The 26106-nt window shown below is 36.6% G+C and overlaps 1 protein-coding gene across 1 annotated transcript; it reads right to left on the bottom strand.

The window, feature by feature from the left end:
* Positions 1-8415: 8415 nt before the first annotated feature.
* Positions 8416-25831, bottom strand: LOC128854799 (fatty-acid amide hydrolase 2). Its single transcript, XM_054089201.1, has 8 exons — positions 25600-25831; positions 14814-14987; positions 14528-14750; positions 13155-13372; positions 12752-13042; positions 12576-12701; positions 9899-10162; positions 8416-9810 (listed from the first exon to the last, which is right to left on the bottom strand). The coding sequence occupies exons 2-8, from the start codon at positions 14982-14984 to the stop codon at positions 9520-9522; spliced, it is 1584 nt and encodes a 527-aa protein (XP_053945176.1). The 5' UTR covers positions 14985-14987; positions 25600-25831; the 3' UTR covers positions 8416-9519.
* Between the last annotated feature and the right edge of the window lie 275 nt (positions 25832-26106).

Here is a 26106-nt window from a genome sequence, read left to right as displayed (position 1 = left end):
AGCGATACCAACTGATCACAATTCGACAAACACAATCTACTTATACAATACCGTCGTCGTTGAGCTGAGTAGCGAAACAATTCATTTAAATATTATACATACAGTAGGGGTGTCCTAATTTGTGTGTACTCAAGAATGATAGAAACAAGATTGCGTCCATCAGAGAGTGCGTGACGTCACATTGGCTGAGTTGTGCAGTGTTGCCAACTCATTGCTCTTCGCAATAAATTTAGTGCTTTTTTATAGACTAAATACGGAAATTTTTAAGTCTGGTGTTTGTTTCTTTTTTTAATTTAAAGCTACTGAAACTGTAAGTTAAAAAAACTGTATAATTAAACAAAAGAATGTTAAAAAGGGTCACTCTGAGCTGAGTTTAGTGCTAATGAAAATTTGTTGATTCTTATAAAATTTGATGGTTTGAAAGTGCAAATTTAATATTTTGATCCTTTTAAGGTTATGCAAAAATATTAAATTTTCTCTCTCAACTCTTCTTAATATTGAAAACCTTTTTACACATTTTAAAAAGCGTATGAATTTACTGAATGCGAATTAAAACCATAGAGGTGTAATCGTTATTCCGGTCCTCAATCCTTAGTGGAACATCGGGCATAAAGGGGTGTATTTATAGTAAAAATAACCAAAAAATACCAGAAAATGCGCAACCGACATTTTTACAAAAAGGGTACGTTATCTTGTTACATAACCTGAAATGTAGCAAAGAAGTCATCCTTTTAACAGAACAGCTTCTCTGAACAAAAAAAATTTAAATTAAATTGTATATAACCATTACACACTTATTTGAGAAAACGTACATTTTAAAAACAATTTGTCACGCATACAAACTGCTTTATGTAATTCAGTAAAAAATTGATATTTTATTTTCTTTAAATGGTCATTTTAGTGCGTTTTTATATTCAAAGCGAGGCAACACTGCGGTAGTGAGAGAGATATTTGACTGGTGGAAGGGAAGAACATCAACAATAACTGCAATCGCAGGCAATGTGACCAGATCTTAAAAAAGGGAAAGCTCTGCTTTGCGCGCGCCTCCCCTAGGGTTCCCTCAACGTGGAAAAAAATTCTAAGACGCAGCATGTTTGACTATCTGGCGGCTAGAAATTGTATATTTATGTATAGGCTAACGTAATTCGAGACTCCCAAATTACTTTACGAGAAATTAAGATCGATGAGATCTAATAGGCATCAAACTCTGATTGCCCCCAGACATTCTTACTTGTCCTCATCAAGCGCTTTCTTCATTGATACTGTGAGGCTCCGGATCTCTATTCCAGAATTTATCAAAAATACTATGAATAGGGGTAACTCCATAAAAGTAATTATTTTAATTCTGTAAATTGAGTGTCATCGCGATTTAACTGTCTGCTTTTTTCGCTATTCATATGTATTTATTTATTTTTTCATTGTTTTTTATTTATCTTTAAGAGCCTTACTCTTCTGAATACTGTTCTCCAAGTCTTAAATATAAATATAATACGCTATTTTTCGACTTACTGCCTTTATATGTATAACTGGCTGTTAGTTTTTAGTTTACATTCTATTGCACTAGAATTCAGTTTTTAAAATTTCTGTAGCTTACATTCCGTAGATGTGCAAGTATTATAAAATACTTCAAGTCTTACATATGCACCCACATATCTTAGATAAATAAATTCAAGTAAAAAAGATAAGCATAGCCGCTTAAGCGCACCTACATACATATACGACATGTTAGCGCTTATCAAGATGTTAAAAAAGCAACAGTGATAAGATTATAGTAAAAAACAACAAAACGAATCCAAAATGTTGGGGGCTCATCATGAACTTGCCAATACAATTAAATAAAAAGCTTAGCGATGAGCTTTAAAATGAATGAGAGAGATCATCTTGCGCAAGCCAACTCCCGCAGTGCTAAGCAGTGCTGCCGTCTCATTTAAAATTAATCCAATTCTTAGGCGTTTTTTGTTAAAATGGTGTATTTAATATCTCAGTGCACGAAACAGTAATTAAGGGGTTAGGGGTAGCAGAGGCCTGAAAAAATGATGATTTTCAATATTTTTTTTGCCAGTCAATTGCTTTATTTTACAAAAATAAAAACATAGCATTGTTACATCATGTTTCGGCTTGACTTAAGTAAAATTAAAAAAAATTAATAACTGTAAAAGTTAACGCTTTTTGTGTGGAGCCCGTTTCTCCAGAAGTTCCTTGCGGTTATCATTACAAGTCCGTGGAGATTCATCTAAAACCATTTGGACAACAGAAATTAGTTTTATTAATAGATGATCTTGTGCCTGATCGAAGCTATTTTTTCAAAATGGCAGCCTCAGGAAATATTTTTCGGATTTTCGAGAAAAAAACCGACAATTAATTGTTGAAAAAAATCGAAATTTTTGAAAAAAAATCCTTCGATCAGGCACAAGCTTTTTATGTTATTCAAAAGCAGAGTAAATTTTATTATTAGGTGCGCAACTAAGTTCTCGCTGTTTTTTTTTATGAAAATATAACTTTATTCTGAAAAACTGGTTACAAGGAATCATTGAAAGTATTGCCCATCGCTGGCTACTACTTTTTCCCCATCTTTCTGGTAGATCTCGTATACCGTCGCGGTAAAACTGTTCTGTTGAGGCTATCCATGGATCAAGCCATTTTTTGATGTCTTCATATCAATGGAACTGCTGGTCAGCTAGACCATGTGCCATCGATCGGAACAGGATATGACGGGTGGGGTAGGATTTCCCATTTCAGTGTTTCCAGGTAGGTTCTAACGGGTTTGGCAACGTGAGGCTGGTCGTTGTCATGCTGTATAATCACTTTTTCATGTCTCTCCGCCGATCCCCAGTGATGCTTTCGCTTGGTTTTCACAGTTCATAATAAATAACACCAATTTGGTCCCACCAAATACATAGCATAACCTTCGCAGCGTGAATATTCAGCGGACGCGACGACGTAGAAGAATGACCTGGCAGCCCCATGACTTCCTTTTCTTTGGATCGCTGTATTGAATCCATTTTTCATCACCCGTCACGATGCGATGAAGAAAATCCTTCCTTTTTTGCCGCTGGAGCAGTTGTTCATAGGCGAAAAAACGACGTTCAACATCCCTTGGTTTTAACTCATAAGGAACCCCAGTTCCCTGTTTCTGAATCATTCATGGATTGGCTGGTAACTCTTAATACTCCAGTTCAAAAAACATAGTTTTGAGAAAAGCGCATTTAAAGTTTTTGTTTTTTTTTGTTTTTGCCCGAGCGCCCTTTGTTATTTGTTGATTAACTCGAAAAGTTCGAAAAGTCGGATTGACTTCAAATTTTCACACAATATTTTTAAGATATTATACTTTATGAAAATGCAAAAAAAAAAAAAAAAATTCAATTTTTTGAAAATTCTGACTACTCCTAACCCCTTAATTGAAAAGTGTTTTCGATTAGCTGTCGCCTCTTGGCAGGCAATGGCAAACCTCTTAATTTTTCGTTCGGTGTCGGCTTAAAGTTGTAGGTGCCTCTATTTGTGGGACAACATCAAGACTCACGCAACAAAAATATGAGGAGGAGCTCAATAAAGGAGGAGCTCCCAATAAAGGATGAAAACGCCAATTATACATAAGTACAGGGTGGCTGATGAATTTTGCTACATTAAGAAACTCAAATAACTTTTTTTTTAGTGTATGGAATTCATTTATTTTTTTTTCAAGTTGAAGGTCATTAAATTTTATTAAATGTAGCTTAACTAGTTTTAAAAATAATTGAATTTAAATGCCCCCCATGCTCGTTGACACAAGTGCGGCATCTTAGTAAAAAGTTGTTCATTGCTGCTTTGAGAGTTGCGGCAGGAATAGCCGCAATTGTTGCCCGAATGGATTGTTTTAGTTCATCCAAATTTGTTGGCTTTGTTTTATAAACTTCTTGTTTACATAAACCCCACAAGAAAAAGTCAGGTGCAGTAAGGTCAGGCGACCTGGGGGGCCAACGAAATTCGGAGTATCTTGAAATCAGTTTATTGGGAAATTTTCGTCGCAACTCTGTCATAACAGTCTGGGCTATGTGAGACATTGCCCCATCTTGTTGAAACCACACAGAGTTGAAAGGAATTCTCTTTCGGCGTAGTTCTGGATAGAAAAATTCTTTCAGCATTTTCAAATAACGGTCTCCAGTAACCGTAACGGTGTGACCATTTTCTTCAAAAAAATAAGGCCCGACAATACAGCGTGAAGAAACCGCACACCACACTGTCACGCGATGAGGATGCAATCCCGTCTCGTGGAGTATCTGTGGGTTAGAAGTACTCCATATTCGACAATTTTGTTTGTTCACATTGCCGTTTAAATCGAAATGGGCCTCATCAGACATGAAAAGGCAGTTTAACATGTTTTGGTCTTCTTCCACCATTTGCAGGATCTTCTGGCAAAATTCCAAGCGAATCGGCAAGTCTGCTGCATTCAGTTTGTTAACCATTTGAATTTTGTAGGGAAATAAGTCTAAATCTTTGTGCATTATTGTTTGCAAAGACTGTCGGCTGACACCAAGTTGAGCAGATAAGCTTCTTGTTGAAACCCTTGGATTGCTTTGTATAGCTGCAGCTACAGCAGCAATCGTTTCCTCCGTCCGAACTGGTGGGTTTCGATGATAAGGCCTTCTTGCGACTGTTCCTTGCTCAGCAAAATTATTCACCAGTCTCATTATGGTCCATCTGCTCGGGGGATCGCTGCCAAACATCCGCCTGTACTCTCTCTGTACCAAAACTACGGACTCCAGTGCGTGATAGCGGCGGACTATCCAAATTCTTGTTTGCGTGTCCCAGTTATCCATTTTAATAAATTTTAAAGATCAATCTGCAAATTAAAACAAAAATGGAACAGATAACTTAAAAAGAAAAAAAGTTATTCAATTTTTTTTTGGTAGCGGCTTTCATCAGCCACCCTGTACTTAAATATATAATGCATTTAACGTGCAATTTCTAGACACTACTAAATATATTTGATGGCCCAAAAACCCCGTAAATTTAAGACGGAAAAATTTCAAATCGTTTTTTCGTTACCTCACCTCTTCCCTTCTTCGTTATATTCCTTTGTTATAAGCACTACAAATGTTCATTCTATGGCAGTCTGCTTGAATAACTCAACCAAACAGCTTATGGTCCCAGCGCCTTGCAGTGTGCAATATTTGTGAAATAAACTAGTGAAAACGCTTTGCTGTGTGTCGGTGTAGCGAAATATTGTGTATCGGAATAGTAGTATAAAGTAGTGTAAAGGGCGGTAGTGCATTAAATCAAAGGGAAATTAGTGCGTTTCTCCAATTCGAGAAAATGGACGATTCTAATTACGCGTCGTGGTCGGTCCAAACGAGAAGTGACCTGGTACACTCCGACCTGTGAGTTGTCATCGCCGTGAGATCAAATTGGATAAAATGACAATTGCGGAAAAAGTGGCGTACAAACAATGAAAAGGCATTAGCTCCCATTTGGCTATTTGTAAAACCGTCTCAAATAAACCACGTTAAGCCCTTAACATGCGCAATGATGGCGTGGAATAAGTTCCGCGAAATACATCAGCTAAAAGGGCCGGAGCGAAACATTTTTTTATTTAAAAAACTATTGCATCTTAGTATATCTGAGGCGACTGCTGTTGCAAGGCGCTTAAATTAATTTTGCGGAATTCTGGAAGGTCTTGCAGCAATAGAGGTAGACAATATTGGCAGCGCATTATGTAAATTTTGTTGTTGCAATGGAAACAAGGTTCAAGGTACTGGTAGCAAGCGGGCGGCAATGTGCAAGTACAGAAAAGTACGAACAAAGTAAAGAAGTGCTAATGCAAACTAAGCGTTTGGTAATTTACAGGTAAGCTTTGCAAACGATTAAGGGAACAAGAACGAGAACAGCAAAAATAAAAAAAACTATAAGTGTTTTAATTGCGGTCGTCGTGGACATTTCGCTGCAAACAGAGTGAGCGTAAGCAAGAAAGCAACAGTTTTGAACGGTTTTGCTTTATAATGGTTGGAAGAATTTCTGCTATTTGCTGGTGAATTGACAGCGGCTCAATTTCGATTTGTGCTGCGCGGAAGCAAGTGAAATATATGTTCACAATACGCCAGATCTTGGAAAAGACCCATGAAAGGGTCGACACACACCATCTTTTCGTCGATTTTAAAGCTGCATTCGACAGTACGGAAAGGAGTTACCTTTATGCCGCGATGTCTGAATTTGGTATCCCCGCAAAACTAAATCGGCTATGCAAAATGAAGTAGCTCAATACGAGTAACGCCGTCACATGAAAATCACCTATCCGAGCCGTTTGATACCAAAAGAGGTTTGAGACAGGGTGACTCGCTGTCGTGTAACATCTTTAACCTGATGTTGGAGAGGATTGACCGAGCCACAGAACTTAATCGCTCAGGCACAATTTTTTAAAAGAGTGTACAATTGTTGGCGTATGCCGATGATATTGACATCATCGGCCTTAACAACCTTCTCCAAACTGGATAAAGAGGCAAAGCGAATGGGTCTGGTGGTGAACGAGGGCAAAACGGAGTACCTCCTGTCATCAAACAAACAGTCGGCGCCTCGCGTATTGGCACCCTCGTCACTGTTGACAGTTATTATTTCGAGGTTGTAAAATACTTCGTATATTTAGAAACCAGCATCAACACCGATGCCAGCCTCGAAATCCAACGAAGAATCTCTCTTGCCAACAAGTTCGACTTTGGTCTAAGTAGGCAATTGGGTAGTACAATTTTCTCTCGACGAACGAAACTAACACTCTACAAGACTCTCATCATGCCCGTCCTAACGTATGGCTCAGAAGCTTGGACGATGGCAACATCCGATGAAGCGACGCTTGGAGTGTTCGAGAGAAAGATTCTGCGTAAGATTTTTGGACCTTTGCACGTTGGCAACGGCGAATATCGCAGACGATGGAACGATGAGCTATATGAGCTATACGACGACATAGACATAGCGCAGCGAATAAAGATCCAGCGGCTACGTTGGCTGGGTCATGTCGTCCGAATGGATACAAACGCTCCGGCTTTGAAAGTATTCGATGCGGTACCAGCTGGTGGTAGCAGAGGAAGAGGAAGGCCTCCTCTGCGTTGGAAAGATCAGGTGGAGAAGGACTTGGCTTCACTTGGTGTGTCCAACTGGCGCCGATTAGCATGAGAAAGAAACGACTGGCGCGCTTTGTTAAACTCGGCCAAAATCGCGTAAGCGGTTATAGCGCCAATTAAGAAGAGAAGCGCCAAAAATGCACTAAAAGAAAAACTGTTTTTAGAAGGGATAGCTATAGAAATAAATATAAAAAAATTTTATACATTGTTTATTAGCACTTAAACTTTCTAAAATAATTTATTTTAATTTTCCTTTACAAAAATTAATATATAAAAAGTCACGTAACCCAAAGTACAATGAAAAAAAAATTGCTCCACGGTCTGCATCATTTCTCCTTGAAATGTTGATGGATCTGTAAAAAGTAAAAAAAATCTTGTAAAATCGAGCCAGATTCTTGAATTTCGAAAAATTTTGCAATTTACGGCATTTTAAAACAAAGTAAGTGTTTTACGTCATAAATGTCACACTTTAATTATGTTTGTAATTTTTTTTAATAAAATTATCAAAAATCAAATCTATAGAGAAAACACTTTCGAATATTTAAAAAAAGCCGAAACGAGTTAAAGTTTGAGGCACAGGAGCGCGTGGACCGTTCTCTACCTAGATAATGGGCTGTAGAGGCTATAATATTGGGGATTGCAGCATGAAAATTTCACAGTCTGTTCTTAAGGTGCTATACTTTCGAAAAAACAAAAAAACGATTTTTTGAAAATTCTGGGCGTCTGGACGTCTTTTGGACGTAAGCATCCTCGAATCGTGTCCTTGGATACATTAATACAATTTTTCCTTAAAAGTGTTTCAGCTTCACGCATTCATAAGTACGAATTTGTTACAAACAAATAAACGATCTTACTTTGGAGAGGTTTTTTTTGGGACCTTGTTCGGGGTAATTATGAACACAGTATTTCACATGTTACATCACTCGTACTTGGTAACCGTCTGTCTCGGTTTTCAAGTATCTCATCTCAAGACCCGAATCAATGTTCACAAACACACATACACATTCGCCTAAATATGAACATATGGCTTAATTATGAACAGGCATTTTAGGGTCTCTTAGCTGCAACTATAAAACAGAAGAAACTCACGGAAGGAAGTAGGGTAATGAAATATTCCTTTTTGGTGACTTTGATGAATTTCTGCAGGGATGAAAGACCTTTCGTAGCTGTTAGTACTTGAAATTTTGAAAAATTGTTCATACATCACTACTCCAGTTGATCCTACATTTGTTATTTAAGGTGTCGAGACTACCATCAATACTTGGCAAGAAAATATTTTTTATACTCACGTCATCGGTTGAATCAGAACGAATTTTCAGCAAGGCGATTTAATTGTAAATAATCTGCGGTGATGCACTGATTTTTATTAAAAAAATTTGATTGAGATTTGATTGACCGTAAATACATAACTTGAATATAAATGTATGGACATCAAAATTAATTAATTGTGTAATTATTCAAAAGTATCTACAGTTTATACATCAACTATCGATAGTTTGACAGCTCTAGTAGAGGTATATCCTTATACTTTACACTTGTGCTCTCATAATGAAGCCACTTTATCTCTTTATAATATTCACCTTTTTACGCTAAATTTATTCCGCTATTTTTTAATAAAAATATAGTTTTATGCATAGCAAAAATGTTATATATCAAATAGCTCCAATCTTTGTACAAAATTCACAAAAACTTAATAAATAAATAAAAAAAAAAATTAATCTTTGATCTTTAATCAGAATCTTTAGAAAACTTTGTAGTATACAAGATGCTCGGAAGTTTTTTTGTTTGAAATTTTGTGTAAAGCTTGGCACTTTAATTAAGAATGCTTTTATTATTGCGACACGCTGAACGACTTACTTATGGGAATAGATGTATACATCTCTATTATACCATATGAGAGAGACTGCTTAAGCAAATTTTACAACGCACAACAAAAAACACAAATCTCCAAGCAATAAACACATTGCAAATACAGTAGGTTCTGTTTTTATGCGGTAGATACGTTCCGCAAGAAACAGCATAAAAAAAACAGCATAAAAAAAGTACTAGTTCTATAGTAAAACTATAGATACGTTTCAAATGCGAAAACCGCATAAATCTGAAATAATGTAATAAAATCGCATAAAAAAGGGCACTAGTCCCATATTATAACTATAGATACGTTCCATAGACCGCATGAATCTGTGATGAGTTTTTGCTAGCTGGTTTAGAATCTTGTTTATATGTACAATTTCCGATAGGTCGACATGCATTTTGTAATTTAAAAAAAAACCGCACTATTTCAAACCCGCATAAAAAAAAGCCGCATAAAAACAGAACCTACTGTATTCTAGAGAAGTATACAGAATTTCAAGCAAACTACGTAAGTACGTAAGCACAAAGCACGCTATACTTATGCTAAACTTAAAAAGCTTCAAGTAGCTTATTAACACTAAGCTTTTATGTCATGCGACAGCGGCGGCACCCATCCGCCGAAAGCGCCTTCCAACTCAGCTGCTATCTGCAGACACAATTTGTCTTGATATGGTGCAGCGACCACTTGGAAGCCTATTGGCAGGCCTCGATGATCCAGACCCATTGGCACATGTGTTGCAGGCAAGCCCAGTATGTTGAACAATAGCATTAGACCCACTCCGACCAAATTCAAGGTGCTTGTGTTGAATGCGAAAGCCGAAGTGGGAAAAGTGGGCAAGAAGAGTACACCATTCTCGCCTAGCATTTGCTGAAAAATATTATATAAGAAATTATTGAGGTGATATAAAAATGTATGAAAAAAGTTAAGCCAATAAGATAATGACTGTTTATCTCACCACCAGCTCTTCTTTCAGCTTTTTGCTTTCAGCGCGTAATTCGTCTGCTTGCTTATCAGAAATATACGCCTTCTCTAGACGCATCCACTCCATAAAGACAGCATCGCGGTTATGCACCGACTTCCCAATAAGCGAGAGGATGAACTGCCAAATCAAAGTTCTTATTTTGGGTGGACTTTGAGTTGTTACACTCGGTATGCCGTGTAACTCTGAGAGAGCGCGTATACCAATTTCTCTGGCATTACCAAAATTGTTTAAGTTTACCTGTTTCAGAAAAAGTACGGTGTATATAAAGTTCTACACTCTCTATGAGATTTCAAAATTAAGTTAGACTTTAAAGTGTTTCATACCCATAACTCTAGTAATGGGAGCCAAGTTTTTGTGTAAATCGTACAGTAATATTTGACAAATTCTGTGGCCAACTTTAACTGATACAGTTCATTTCATATTTAAAGTAATTTTAGTATTATTTTATAATCAACTGTAGTCTAATGAGTTTGGGCCTTAACACTATTCGATTGATTCAGACTCCAATTTGAATATGGGCGTGAAATATTAAATGGGCAGGACATGTTTTTCTTCTAATCGCGGTCACCTCTCTGTCACGGAAAAGCATAGCTCCCTCTCCCGGAAACCATCTATTAGAGGAGAAGGTCGGCTAAGCACCAGTTGTTGATTTGAGATTCAGAGAACAACTTGAAAATCAGAATTAATGTGTTTATTATAATTATAATGTTATTCACAATGTGGGCCTTGAAATATTGCACAGGCACATTCTATAGTGGGATACCCTGACATGAACTTTTACAACAAGGTTTCGGAGCTCTCAGTTAAAAAGTACAGCAAAATGCTCAGCAAGCAGTTTCTACTGGGTGCTATGGGAGGAATCACACCCCTGTAGACCTTTGCTAGAGCCTGAGTCACCTCCTAGGCGTGTCAGAAGGCATCTCCTCAACTACACTGACGAGATCCAGGACAAAGCATAACTACAACTACTGGACCGGACAATATTCACACAGACGATAAATGACATTAATTGGGAGGCTTTCACCACCTTCCTAAACCTCCGATCTCCGAATGCCGTTATCGGAGATCAACCACCAGGTTTTGCAGAGGAAGAGCTTCAGCTACCTCGCGAGACTCGCTCAATTACGATCTGGATATTGTAGTATATTAAACTCCTACTTATTCAGAACGGACACCGACATACTCAATATATGTCTGGCATGTGAAGATACACCACATGATATAAACCACCTATTCACATGCCATCTCAAGTTCACTCACCTAACACCACTCTTCCTGTCGACGCAACCTGTCGAAACAGAACGCTTCCTGATTCTACCATAAGATGAGTGATACGATGACGATCGGTGACTACGCCGCATCGGAAGGGTTTAGTAAACTGCTACAACAACAACACGCTTTGCAGTGTTCGAATTAAAGATTCTGTGGAAGATTTATGGATCTTTCGCATTGGGGAAGGGTATCGTAATGAGTGGAACGATGACCTGTGTGAACTGTAGGGTGATAAAGATATAATATAATGCAGCGAATAAAAATCTAGCACCTCCACATTGTGCGTAATTTTCATGAATGGATGCAAACCTTTTAGCTCTGAAGTTATTCGAGTCAATAACCGCTGGTGGTAACAGAGGAACTGCGCAGACTTTGCTACTTTAAAAATGCCAAGTAGAGCAGGATTTAGTTGCAATGGTACCTCGACTGTTAAAGCATTCGAAGAAATGATCTTCCAGATATTTGAAGCATGTTCTTCGTAGCTCTTCTTCTGAAGCGCGCTGAAGAGAATGTGGCAATATGTAGGATTCATGTTGGGCTTACAGAAAAGTTATAGTTCAACATTCTCATTATGATACTATCGATGTCCTTAGATTAAGAGCCTTGTCATTTAATTGGAAGTCAATAGACTTTGCACTTGTATATTTTCTTATCAGAAAGGGGTTCCTCCTCCTCTAAGTAGGTAACGGTCAGATGTCTAGGACAATTTTCACTTTCTCAATCTTTCTGGATTTGCTTGGCTATATCAAGTTGATCTGATTACCATAACGGAAAAGTTTTACGCCTGACGAACTGATTAGTTAAGGTGAACTTTAATAGGCTTCTCTATGCTAGGAGTGAAATTAAATTTCTCCAGCCTTATGTTAAATTAACTTTAGTTGAGGGAGGGTGATATATACGTATACAATATACATATGTAAGTACATTCATACTCAGTTGGGCGGCTGTAGTACGGAAGTGTACAGGTTCGAATCTCGAGGCATGAAACATCATATGATAGGGAGCTCCTCTCGGCAGTCGATGGCAAACCTCCGATTGTACTTATGTTATGAAAAAACTCCTCATAAAAATGCATTTGCCGTTTGGAGGCAGCAGGTTCGACCCCACAAATAGGAGGAGGAGCTCGGCCAAATACAAAAAAAAGGATGTAAGCGCCAACAGACATAAGGTTAGTTAGATTCTTTTGTTAGCTTAAGATGAGCTTCTGTCTAATATTTAAAAAGTTTCTGTAAATGGGACATTGATAGCGCTGACTCTTTATGAAATAACGAAAATAGTACGAACACAAATTCCTGTTTTCCGAGACAGTTAATCTAGCCAAGCCCATTTTACAATGTGGTACTTTCAGTTCCGTCACCAGAAACGTTGAAACTCATACCTGCTTTGTGGTGAGTCCACCTTTTTCGAAGCACTTCACCGCTCTGGTTATGGCTAATTGTATGTCGAATGCGGTTGGCAGGTGCATTAGCGCTTCACAACCACTGAAACCATATGCGTAGTATATCTGCAAGAGAGATCTATAAATTTTGTAATTTCGCAGAATTGAAATTCGACCTTAATGTCCTTTAGTTTTACTGGTTCATGAAATTTCAACTTATTGCTATCATCGCCGGCCATCACTTGCAGCAGTATGGGCAAATCTTTGGCAAAACGTGTTATTGGACCTGCTGTCAGGTACTGTGCAAATCTCGGATCTTCTACGTAGGGGAAGTTTCCCTTAATCGGTACCAGTCCCCCTGTTGCTTTATGTCCAAATACACCACAAAACATTGAAGGTAAACGTATTGAGCCGCCGATATCTGAAGCCAAACCGAATGGTGTTGCACCGGCGCCATTTAGAGCACCCTGTGAAAAGGCGTTCACAGAAAGTTAGGTATGTGGGTTAAAAGGGAGTTAAAAGCAATAAAAAAATAGAAATCGAAGTTTCACATTGCGTTCTTTTTTCTTAAATACCCACCTCTCCGCCAGATGATCCTCCAGACACTCTGTTCAGATCATATGGATTGCGACACTTTCCATTCATTATAGTATTCGTCTCGTAGCTCATACAGAACTCTGGGTTTGCTGAGACTAAAAGTGGTATGCAACCGGCAGACCGTAGCCGCTCTGCCACTACACTGTCGTGTTCACATTTCATATTTTGCCGATAAATGTTGCCGATAACAAAAGAAAGTCCTAGAAATTAAGAACAATTTTAGGTTTTATTCATAAAAAGAATAAAAAAGTGGTGTGGAAATGTAGTGTCTGGGCAGACTGAAACGTATAAGGTGAAAAAAGCCAGGTAAATGCAATTTCCTTGAACCAAACAAATCTTGGCCTTAATTTCTGAGTGATTGGGAAAAGAAGTGGACGAGTGTCGATGTAATAGTTAAAGCTAATAAAAATAACAACACGAAATTAGTTCACTTGGTGTTTGCCAGCATTCTTCAAGCAGCAAAAAAGCCCATCCAAACTATCAGTAAATAATTTCTTGAGCCTTAACACTAACAAGTAAGAAAGCGAGCTACAACTTGTAACATTAGACGGTCGGACGGACAGAGGCTTATTCTTAAGTTTTTTCTGTTTTGAAAATTACCGTTATATGGCAGATGTGCGTGGTTATTGAAATGGTAAAAAGACCATTTAACAGACCGTTTTTCGGCTCTAGGAGAATTTGATAGAATCAGCTGATGGGCTGACGTCACTTGAGGTGTGTTTACAATAAAACTGAGATTGTGTTGGAGATATACAAAAAATATCAACCAATAACACTTCGTTGCTGTGTGAATAACGGCTGATGATCGTGCAGAATTCGGCTGCCGAATCCCCAAGTGACGTGACCGCCAAAGTTTCCCTTACAATTTTCTTTTTTACCATAGCTAAATAGCAAACCTGGTAATCTATGAAGGCGAATTCTATCACCCTCAATTATTGACCGATTTATATACATAAGTAAATATTAATTATTACTTGTCCATCTGCAAGCTTAAGTAGCAACTCTCATATTTTTTGTAACGATATATGTTAATTTCCGATACCAATTCGCAATTATACTAAACTTTTTTTATATTTTAATGACACTTTCTTGATAAATCGTAAGGTGCAGTCGTTGCCGTTTAATGACTCTATGTAATCGACCTTGGGGTCAAGTGTATTCATACATATCATATACTTGATAGCAAGTGTTGCAAGCACAAATTCAAAATACACATATAAAACCAATTTAATGCATAGCTATTTACGTGGAAATCACTTAAAATTAAAGCTATAAAAAACCGGTTGCAAAAGTGCTTAAAGTTAAGAATATACTTGAAGTAAGTATTCATATTTAATACATTTTAATTATTTCACCTTTCAGCCCGGCTGATTCCTTCACTGTAAATGGTATACCAAGTAGGGGGTAGCGTGCAAAGAGTGCCACCAACTGTGCGTTGTTCGCCTTGGCAATCAGGCTATCCGCATGTTGTGCGTCTTTCAGTGCGTACTCGAAACGATCCTCAATTACTGCATTCAGGCTGGGATTTACTGTCTGAATGCGGCTGATATACGCCTGCACCAGCTGATGTGAAGTGACCTAAAAATTATTTCGTAAATAATTTTACATTATTAATCGTTTTTTCAATATATTTTATTATACCTTTTTTTGCCGCAGCTCGACAACCAATTCGCCCACAGATTTGATTAGCAACCCATCCTGAATTGGTGGGTAGGTTGGCCGTTTACGTGATATAAACCAATCGACTAGCGTGTTCATAATGAAACATAACGCAGTGCCAATGGCGATAAGAATGTGGATCAAGCTGAACATATCCTAAAATTTTGTATGTAAATTCAGCATTTTTGAAACATTTTTGAAACTAAAATTAAAATAAATTTTTTTATTCTGAAAATACAATAATAAAAAATTTTCTTCCTCACCAAAAAAGTATATTTGACAAAAAAATTAAGTTAAATTGCAATACATAAGTGAGGAGAATTCATAGTTTAGATAATGTGAGATCTCATTGAGTTCATGAAGAAATCGAACAATAGGAGAATTGCAGTCATCGTTTGTTCTGAATCTATTCAAATAGAACGGATATTTATTACCTAAAAACCTGGTAGGGACTGAAAAGTTAATCCTTCTGAAAGACACGAACAGCCAACTTCGCCCTTGATAATATTATATAAAAAATACAGTGACAAAATGGGTCTTCTAGATTAAGTAGAAATAAGCGAGATTCAGAGGATGAAACAGGATCAGATAAATTCAGGGAGTAGAAAGCATACTTAAGAACAACTTTTCGCACCCTCTCAATAGAGAATTGGTAGTAAGATCTCTAAATACACATAGCATTTGCTGATTTATATCGAATAAAAGCAGGAAATAGAGCTTAAGAGCATAAGGGTCTGTAAAGTGCGAGCTATTTCTTTTTATGAAGCCAAGAACAGAATACGCTTTAGATAGCATAAAAGCCTAGATTATTGATTCCTTCAACAAATTGAAGTATAACATCAGCCATTTTATAACAAATAGGAATATATATAGTAGGGCGGGTCGATTTAGAAATCGCTCATTGCTCTGTGAAAATCGTATTCTATTCTCTAAAACGAATTCTGATGCCCCCCAATTTGGGTCGAACTTTTAGTGTCTTTTGTGGCGAGGCAAAAAAATCGCCCATTGCTCTGTGAAAATCATATTCTAGGGATCAAAATAAGAAACTTTGCCGAAGGAACCATACCTCTAAAACGAGTTCTGATGCCCCCCAATTTGGGTCGAACTTTTTAGTTTCTTTTCTATAACTCACTTAAATTAATTTTTTCATTTACATACATATGTTCTGACTAAATAAATTTCTTAAGAGAAAAAATAGACATTATTATAAATAAATAAAAATAAAGAAAAAACATAGCCATTTATCTGATTTTTCATGTAAAGGCCAAAAATGGTGATATTTTGAAATGGGGGATATCAGAATTCATTTTAGAGGTATGGTTCCTTCGGCAAAGTTTCTTATTTTGGTCCCTAGAATATGATTTTCACAGAGCAATGGGCGATTTTTTTGCCTCCCCACAAATCGACCCGGCCTAATATATAGTATATCTACATATAATTAGCGCTTACACGCTTTTTGGGTGTTTGGCCGAGCTCCTCCTCCTATTGTGGCGTGCGTCTTGATGTTGTTTCCCAAATGGAGGAAAAGAGATTTTTAATGGTAGAAATTCACTTGTAGATTTACCATTGCCTGCCGAGGGGCGACCGCTATTAGATACATCTTTTTCTCCATTTTGGTCTTTCACCGAGACTCGAACCTACGTTTTCTACGAATCCCGAATGGTAGTCACGCACCAACCCATTCGGCTACGGCGGCCGCAAATGGGAATAGTGTTAGTTCTTTTTTAATACGTGAGTTTAAAACATTTTTGAATAGTAAGCTATAATCGAAAGACGCTACACAAATTATTATAACTAAACGGTTAACATCATCTTGTAGTTTATGTACATCCGCCGAGTTTGAAATAATAGAACACATTTTTTGAAATCATCCGCATACAGAAGAAAATTGACAAAAGAAAAACAACTCCATATATCATTGATAAATAAAACAAAGAGTAAAGGGCCCTATATGCTTCATTGAGAAACAGTGCAGGACGCTGAGAAAGGAGCAGACGAGGCACCATTAATAGAAACAATATCTATTACCTAAGTAACATAAGATCGCAACCAATCTAGAAAAACTAAGTGCAAACCCAGGCAGAGAAGTTTATGTAATGAAATTGTATGCCGTACTGCAGCGACCGCTTTGAAAATTCAGAATTCAGTATAAATACCATTGACTTGTTGCCCTGCTGAGAAAGTTGCTACATAGTATTGAGTGAAAATTGGTAGATTGGAAACTGTGGCAACTCTAACAAAAGCCTACTGGTATGGTGATATGATACTTTTAGTTTGAAAATAATTTTTTCTTGGGCAATATTTTCAATCCATTTAGTTACTTACGAGGGTTTCGACATTGGTTTGTCATTACGGACTTAGGCATGCGCAGAAGGGAGATCTTCTCGCTATTCTAGAAGCAGCCCGTTTACAGATGGACTAACACGGATATCTGCAAAATAACTAAACAAACGCGGCCCAATCTCAATAAATCCAGAGCTGCTGAGTTGTTAAGAAAGCTACTAGCAGACATATTCCGAATTATGTCAACAATAACCAGCCCATGCCGGGAAGATGAGATAGCCGTACAACGTAATCAAAAATAAAAGGAAACAGTCCTTCCCTATCTGTGAGAGTGCCCAAAACTGGGTGCTCTACGACATATGTAGAATGCTGGGGAAGTTCTCGATGGTTAAATTGAAAGAAATTGCAGAAAAGAAAATATAAGGCATAGGCAGATTCATAGTTAATTTCTAGATGGTTCGACTAATAAAAACAATGGTTCTACAAGTAGTGTATCATAATGGCATCTTTTGTGCTCATTCGGTCTGAGCTGTGCCACTCAGACAACACCCCCAATCCATCAATACCAGACGTCGTTTTTTACCAATTCTAAAAATTATAGTAACAACTGTAATTTCCTGTCTCCAGTTTTGACTCTTAGAGGTCGATTGATTACAATTGAGTTCTAAATTATAAAGCCAAAAAACCCAAAACCCAGACCATCCAATTGCTATGTAAAATCGGTCACTGAGCTCGAAAATCTACATATATGCTTGTTTTTCTCTTAAGTACAATAGTTTTCGCGATTTCGCCGGCTCATAGATTTGGATTAAAGAAAAAAAACAGATCATGAAAAGTCTAATATTTGAAGAAATCGTCAGCTGATCAAAAGCGGTGTTAAATCAAATTAAAGGAAATTAAATTTCTTATCTTTTGTTTACATTTAATTTTTCAATAAACGATGAAGTTTTCAAGATGTATTATTCCACTAGACGTTCGGTTTCTATGGTTCCCAAATATTTTTTTTGAAATTCGTGTCTGGTGAATTTGAGCTCAATTGTGTGGACGTTATGAAGTTCGAAACGTAGTTTTTTAGCCATTCTTGGCTCACCCGAGCTTTGTGAGACGGTGCCGAGTTGTGTTGAAATGTCCGTGGTCTGCCATCGAAATGTTTGACTGCCGACGGCTTCAAAGCAACCTCCAGAATACTTTCCCGATAGTATTTCGTATTTACTTTCACGCCAGGCTCTATGAAAACGATTGGATAGCACCCATTTGCGGTTACAGCGGACCAAACCATTACCTGTGGCGGGGGACTGCCTCCTCCGGTCAAATAAACCCTATCGTTTTGGGAGTTTTCGAATTTGCTTAATTTGAAAAATTTTCTCGTCACAAAGCACAATGTTCGAAAATTGACCGCTTGCGGCCAAGCGAAGCAACTCCTTCGATCTCTCAAGTCCGACTTGTTGCTGCTTTACTGCTTTGGTGTGAGATCATGCGCCTTTTGGATCTTATAAGGCATGACTTTGAGATTATTTTTCCGTATGCGGCGGATGCTACGGTCAGATATTTTCAGTTCTTTCGCCATTTGATTGATACTTCGTCAGGGATTTCGCTCAAGTCGCTTCTTCACTTTTTGAACCATTTCACGTGACGTTGCAGTTGTTTATGCCCGTGCATCAGCTGCGCGAGTGTACTTCGAGAGCTGTATTTAACAATAACTAAAGGTAGACGGATCAGAAAATTCAGATGTATTGTGACGAATGAAGCCTAGAATCGAATACGGTTTTCCCCTGAAGGGAAATTTCGTATCGAATAAAACTCCAAGATCCTTAAACTTTGTTACACTTTGCAGTACATTATTAAACATGGCCTGGGACGTGTTAAAAATGTATTGACGCCTCGAAAATGATAAATGAAAACATTTCTTAATACAACATTTAAAAACAGACGCGACCTCATGCACCAACAATAAAGATTGCTCAAGTCGAGTGGAAACTTTTGAGCATCTCTGAGTCCTTAAAGATGAAAACATTTGCTTGTGCCATTAATAAAAATGATAAAAAGAAGTGGCCCTAAGATGCTTCATGTAGTTCGATAAAACCCCATCGATTACCACTCACCGTCTGTCTGTCAAATATGACTTAAACCATTGTAGAAGGGTGGAAAAAAAGTCCATGCAAGCTAACTTGTTTCCTAAAATCTCGTGCGACACTTTGTCAAATGCCTTAGAGAAGTCAGTATAAACACAATCAACTTGGAGTCCTTTGGAAAACGATGACATACAGAATTCACTAAAAACAACAGAGCCACCAGTGACGAAACTATGTTGGTTTGGCTTTGGCATTCAAACAGTTTAGAGATCCTTGATAGCGTGGAAATCGGCCTATCATTACGAACATCACTTTTTCTTCCACTTTAAAAAAAGTGTGAGGATTGTAAATTTCCATTATTTTTGGAAAGTGTCCATATATAAAGGTTTGACGAAGGTTTGAGAGAAAGTACTCCCTTGAAAATATCACCAGATGAGATGTGAAAATTGCTAAAATTTAGAAATGAGGATATCTCGGATGATTTTTGTTTTATTTTCTTAAAGGTACACATTTTTATATAGCCAATAAGAAACGTTGACGCATTACGGTTCATACGGTTCATACGAATACTTCGGCTCAGCCTACAGAAAAAGGCATTAATCACTAAACAATCAGCCATTGAGAAAAAATTACAATATCGCGGGTAGGCTTTGTGAGCAGTTATTATAAAAATTAATTAGAAAGTTCAATTGTACAATAGAATGGATATATCTATACTCAGCTGATGCCGCATTTCATATCACAATCTATTAAAGGAAATCAAAAATATGGTTCTTTTATACATAGTATTTATTGGCACATACAAGGTGCGCCAATTTTTTATGTCGGTATGAAAACATTGAATAACTTTAAAAAAAAAACTGATTTGTATAAGTGAGATATTTTTATTTGGCTTGGTTATTTACAATTTATTAAAACTATTCTTTGAATACAATATCAATCAAGTAGCCACCTTTATTAGTAATCACAAACTGCGATTTTTCTGCGTTTTTCATCACCTTGTCAAGCATTTCGAATTTTATAGCGTCGATTTCGGCTGGTTCTGTGTAAAGTGATCCATGGTTGAAAGTGTACTGAATTGACGTATCGAAAACATGTATGTTGAAGTTGATCGGTTGGTAAATGACAAAGTTATTCAGCGTTTACATACCGACATAGATGGCGCATCCTGTATAAAGTATAAAGGATCTTTCAAAAGAAGCGCCTAGATGTTGTTTTAAAATTAAACAAGTCAAAATTTAAATTCTTTCAGGTTTCACTATTTTTATTCAAAACACGGATATTAACAATTATATATGAAAAATAATTAATTAAATGACCACCATGAACTGTAGATGTATTAAAATCCGCCAAACAGTAGATTCATGAATTTACTTGTACAATTGTTGGGAACTTCGAAGTGCCGTCCAGGAATTGTTCGCTACTGACATTTAGGCGTTACGCTTTGCTTGAGTATTTAGCCGAGCTCCTGTTCTTATTTGTGGTGTGCGTTTTGATGTTTTCCCTACAGTTTTATGCCGATTCCAAACGGCAAAAAACTTTTTCATGACGGAAATATAGCCCATTTTTGAGAGGCGATCGCTTTCGAAACAACTTTTTCTATCATTTAGTGTTCCATGCCCGGCTTGTCGAACCCGCATAGTAACTCACATTCAATATGTGCCACCTTGCTAAAAAATTCCGGGAACAACCACCAGGTGACGCTCTAAGTCAACTGATTTGATTTCTGTTTTTAATATTCTGTGATTTATATTCCTACCAAAAGTTTGGCGCCATTGCTTGACATCTGTAATGTTACGCCATTTGAGTAAATCTACCTCTGCACGTGTTTTCGATTGTTAACAGTTTTAAAAATGTTGAAATTGCAACGATGAGTTTGTATAAAGTTTTGCGTTAAAAATGGATTAAAATGAGCGAAAACCTTAGAAATGTTGGGAAACTGTTTCGGTAATGGTAAGAAAACAGTCGTTTACGAGTGACATGAACGAGGATGACGAACGTAGTAGCAGGCTGCCGGCATCGAAAACTGATGCAAACATCAATAAAGAGAAATACAAGTTGATAAATAACCACAAATGAACCTTCAGAGAGCTGACAGCGCCGTGTTGCCCCAAAGTTCATCAACAACACTACACACAATCCAAACATCAGGCTCAGAATGAACCGAGACCAAACAAAAAAACCACTTGGTTTTCGAAAAGCGATGCTCACTGTAATTTTTTCCAGAAGGTCAGACAGTTAATAAGGACTATTATTTGGGCGTTATAAGACGTTACCGGAAGCAATTAGCCTAAAAAGAAAAGATTTGTGGCAGACAAATAACAGAACGAAACGAATACCATCCAACATTTATCGAATTCACTTGTGATTTCTTTCTGTTTGATCGAGTAAAAAAACCAGTACGGAGAACTCGTTTTAACTCTTTCCGGCGCACTGAAAAAAATCGCTAAAAATTAAACACAAAGATTTTTTTATTTCATTTATTCGAGACATTTAATTAAAAAATGTAGAAAAAAAATGTTTATTTATGAAACTCATTGAAACAAGTTTTTGTTTTGCTGAGGCAAAGTGGCCCATTACAACTTGAGCACATCCACTGAGTCCTTCTTTGGTGGCTTGTCGTGCTGCAGTACGCACATCTACGTAAGGTTGTTCTGACTGGTTGGTGAGATGACGAGGATCGTAGGCTTGGATCTACATACGGTTTATTTTTCTTTATGCGGACTCTAGCTTGCTTTTTATTTTTGGTTCCAAGAGTAGGTGGTGAGGCTGAACTGCACAGTATTGAAATCAAATCAAGTTTGAAGTCCTTAAGGGATAAGTGGTACCCTATGCTTTTAGAAATAATAAGAGAATTCACGACTGCAATATCAAGAAAGTGAAAAAATATTCGGTGCCACCACTTGCGGCTTTTTCTGTTCAGCTCGTAGTACTTCTTTAGCTGATCTAACTTGTCAACGTTGTCCATGTGCATATTATAGTCGTGTATTATTTCAGGCTTTTCGATTTCTTTGACAGATCATGAAAGCTAGATAAAGCTGTAACCTCTCTTTTGTCAATCTACTTCATAAAGAGTATACCAGAATTACTAATTTGCCAATCATAGTCGCCCCGTTTTAATTGCTTACCAGGTCTAATATCGGTATGAAGAAATTTTCGATTGGTTCGCACTGTTCCGCATCCATTTATCAACTGCTTTTTCAGTTCAAGAATCAAGTTGAACGAAGTGAAAAAATTATCGAAAAACACTTTATGGTGTTTCCCCCCAAAATCAGTAGTTAAGCCGAGTACGACGCGTTCTCCAAGTTTTTTTTCGACTAGATCTCCTTTTTTACCCGTATATAGTATATCTCGAACCCTGCTTAAGTTTTTTAGCCATTGTCATTTACATATTGTACATATATACCGCGCGGTGGTATACTTTTTGTACCAGGAACTTTAAACACTTTCCACACTGAGTCTTTTGATTATTTTTATTCCATTGGCTGAGAATTAATTCATTAACACTTTATTTTATTAAAATTGTAGGAAACCGATGCTGTTCGTGCTTTTATTTACAAAATGTGATAAATTCTGAGTAACACTTTAATACTTCAATATTCTACTCATTTTGCGCGTAAAAAACATATATATTTATCTCTTTCAAACACTTGTTATATTTTTTTTAGAAAATATAAGCTTAAATTTGCCTGTATAAGAGGTAAAAGAATTATACCAATGCGCATAAAATGCAGGAAAAACATTTAAATAAGTGGTATAAATTTTATACCAGCGCCACGGAAAGAGTTAACAGCCGAAAGGAAGTAAAGGAAAAATCAAAGACGGCTATGATGGCTATACCGAAAATAGAGTTCAAGAAATATTTCGAGAGTTGGATCAAAAGCTAACATAAGCTCGTTGCAGTTGATGGGGAGTACTTTGAAGGAAACGTGTATTTTGAATAATAATATATTATTTTGCATTATTATATTTGAATTTCTCAATATATTTCGGGTACTTTTTCGTCAAGGTGGTATGTATGCAATTCAAGTTTAACCAAAACATTTCTTCAATACACGCTGACGAAACTAAACCTTTAGAATGTGTTCAAACATACCAGTTAGCCGAGACAACACGCCATTGAGTTTGGTGTTCACACGCATACGAGTATAAATTAGGTTACATATGCAATTTGTATTTAACAGCTGAAAGTGTTTTTATTGTGTTTGAAGAAAATTCGGTGTGAGAAAACTTAACTTTAAATCGAATTTTATTAGCTTATAATTTATTTACTTTATTGAACTTTCTCAGTCAATTCAATCGAGTTTTGATTGGAGTCCTGCCTTGCTGAATAAAGAACAACTCAACGGCCATTGTGGAAGCTAGTAAATGAAATTCAAATTCGTTTCCTTCATAGAATAAGCTCAAATTTTTTAAAAATTTTGTATTTCACCATCGACTTAATGTCTCATCTTTTGGTCATTTCATTTTCATGATGTTTCGTTTCTTCATTGAAGAGATCGATGCTTTGCTCTTCTCTTTAAACTTACTTCAGAAATTGCCAAATTTTCTTAATTGCCATTATATGTAAGTGTCCGTTTGAACATAGTCTAAATTAAAGGGCTTAGCTGATATCTGGCATATGTCCACCGCGGCCATACGCGTTACATGGTCCATTCGATCTGTCAAATTTTTGACTAATTTTTGCAAGAAATCTGAATAATAAATCTAAATGAGCCCAATCAACAAAAATACGCCGGTCATTTGGCTTCAATTCTTGCATGAGCTGTATTTTAAAGCCACGTAAGCCAAGATCTTTAAGTAAAGTTTTCAACTTAGTAGAAGGACAAAGGTTAACAAAAACAACAAAGGTCTTCTTCAACACTTCGCTCCATGAAATTCGCGAACAGATAAATTTCCACAGCTTAGAATCGTTGCTCTGGCGGCAAACGATTCATGATGACTTGCCAAACCTTATTGAAGAGAAATGTCAATACAGTTTGTGTTATCGATATCGATAGTTATATTATATATTATATATATTTCTTAAAACATTTTGTAATTTTTTTTTTATGTTTGAGGATACGAACTTTCAACGGTAATACTCGTATACATTTTCAATTTGGAATCACTTTGATTCGTTTTGCTGTTTGTTATTGAAGACAGGTTCCAAATACATCGATTTACATGCGTACGTTTATGTTTGCACATATTTGAATAATTTTTGAGTTTTTTCTTACAAATACTTCGAATCAATATATTTTTATTGCATTTTTTTAACTTTTTTTAATTTTATAAGTAAGAAATTTCAACAATGAAATAAATTTCATCAGAGAATCACATTGATTTGTTTTTAATACAATATATTTTGCTATTTGCAATTAAACACTATTCTCAAATATGAAAAGTATAATTGCAAAAACAAGAAATCAAAATATCATCTCTTAAGGGGGTAGTATGGTTAATTCGGTGTAAAACAAGCATATTTTTCGAAATTTTTTTTGTCGACACAGTTGATTTATTCAAAATTTTAAAATTACTTCATTATAAAGTCATATTTAAAGAATATTGTGTGAAATTTTCATTGATTTTTATGAAGAAATGAGTTGGTGGCAGCGAATCTTCGCGGACGTCTCATAAAAAAGTTTTATTGCGGTGTCCCTCAGAACTCATTACTGGATCAACTAAAATCAAAAAACCAAATTGATTTCATCAGCTAATAAAGTTTCGCAGGTAACAACGTCGAATTTTTTTTTTTTTTTTTTTTTTTTTAAATTTTTTAAAGCGCTTTGAAGTCAAAACACCAATTTTTCATAAAAAGAACTTGAAAACTTTGTTGTTTTAAAATATGACAAAATTTAAAAAAAAAAAAAAACTCGACGTTGTTACCTGCGAAACTTTATTAGCTGATGAAATCAATTTGGTTTTTTGATTTTAGTTGATCCAGTAATGAGTTCTGAGGGACACCGCAATAAAACTTTTTTATGAGACGTCCGCGAAGATTCGCTGCCACCAACTCATTTCTTCATAAAAATCAATGAAAATTTCACACAATATTCTTTAAATATGACTTTATAATGAAGTAATTTTAAAATTTTGAATAAATCAGCTGTGTCGACAAAAAAAATTTCGAAAAATATGCTTGTTTTACACCGAATTAACCATACTACCCCCTTAAACTTTTTTTGGCGATTTTTTGCTTTCAAATTGCTATTGATTTTTTTCCTTTCCAAATATGCACCCAGAATGTGTTGAAAGCGTTGCAAATAGTTTTGTTTGTGATCCTCGATTATGGGCACTGTTGTCTCATACACACATACATACACATGCACTTATATTGAAATCTTTTCTGGGGCATCTATTTAATAACATTGAACTCTGCCGCCTTTCCACCTATAATACATCAATGAATGTATGTGTGTGACAATCCTTACTTTTAAACTATCAGCCAAACACTGTATGATTTGTTGCTGTTTTTACATAGACGACGGTTTACTATACGAAATACCGCTACCGTTTTATTCGCAATAAAAACCAGATGCTTTTTAGCAGCTCGAACTGTGTATTCCGCCCGTAGCGTTGTTGTTCTCACATCTGGTGCGCGTCCAGTACTGAGGTGCAAGCGATTAAGCTTAGCACCAGCCGCGCCAACACAACTTTTAATCGGACACACAAGATATAAGTACTCACACACGCATTCGCTCATATATATTCGAATTTAAGTACTTGTACTTGCAAATTTAATACGATTACGTTTACGAGCACCCGGACAAGTGAAAATAATGTAAGTTTTTTGTTTCTGTTTTTGAGTATGATTTGTATGCGGAGGCAAAGTTCAAATTTTGGTCTTTCTTACCCTTTTACCCTCCGTTCATAAATTAGCGAAATCACGGCTTACAAGCATTTATTGAATATTTCCGACAATGTCGTTACTATGTATT

Source organism: Anastrepha ludens, chromosome 2 (genome assembly GCF_028408465.1).
Source record: "Anastrepha ludens isolate Willacy chromosome 2, idAnaLude1.1, whole genome shotgun sequence".
Classification (NCBI taxonomy): domain Eukaryota; kingdom Metazoa; phylum Arthropoda; class Insecta; order Diptera; family Tephritidae; genus Anastrepha; species Anastrepha ludens.
The sequence above is the reverse complement of the archived record's forward strand: the minus strand, read 5'-3'. Positions and strand labels throughout refer to the sequence as shown.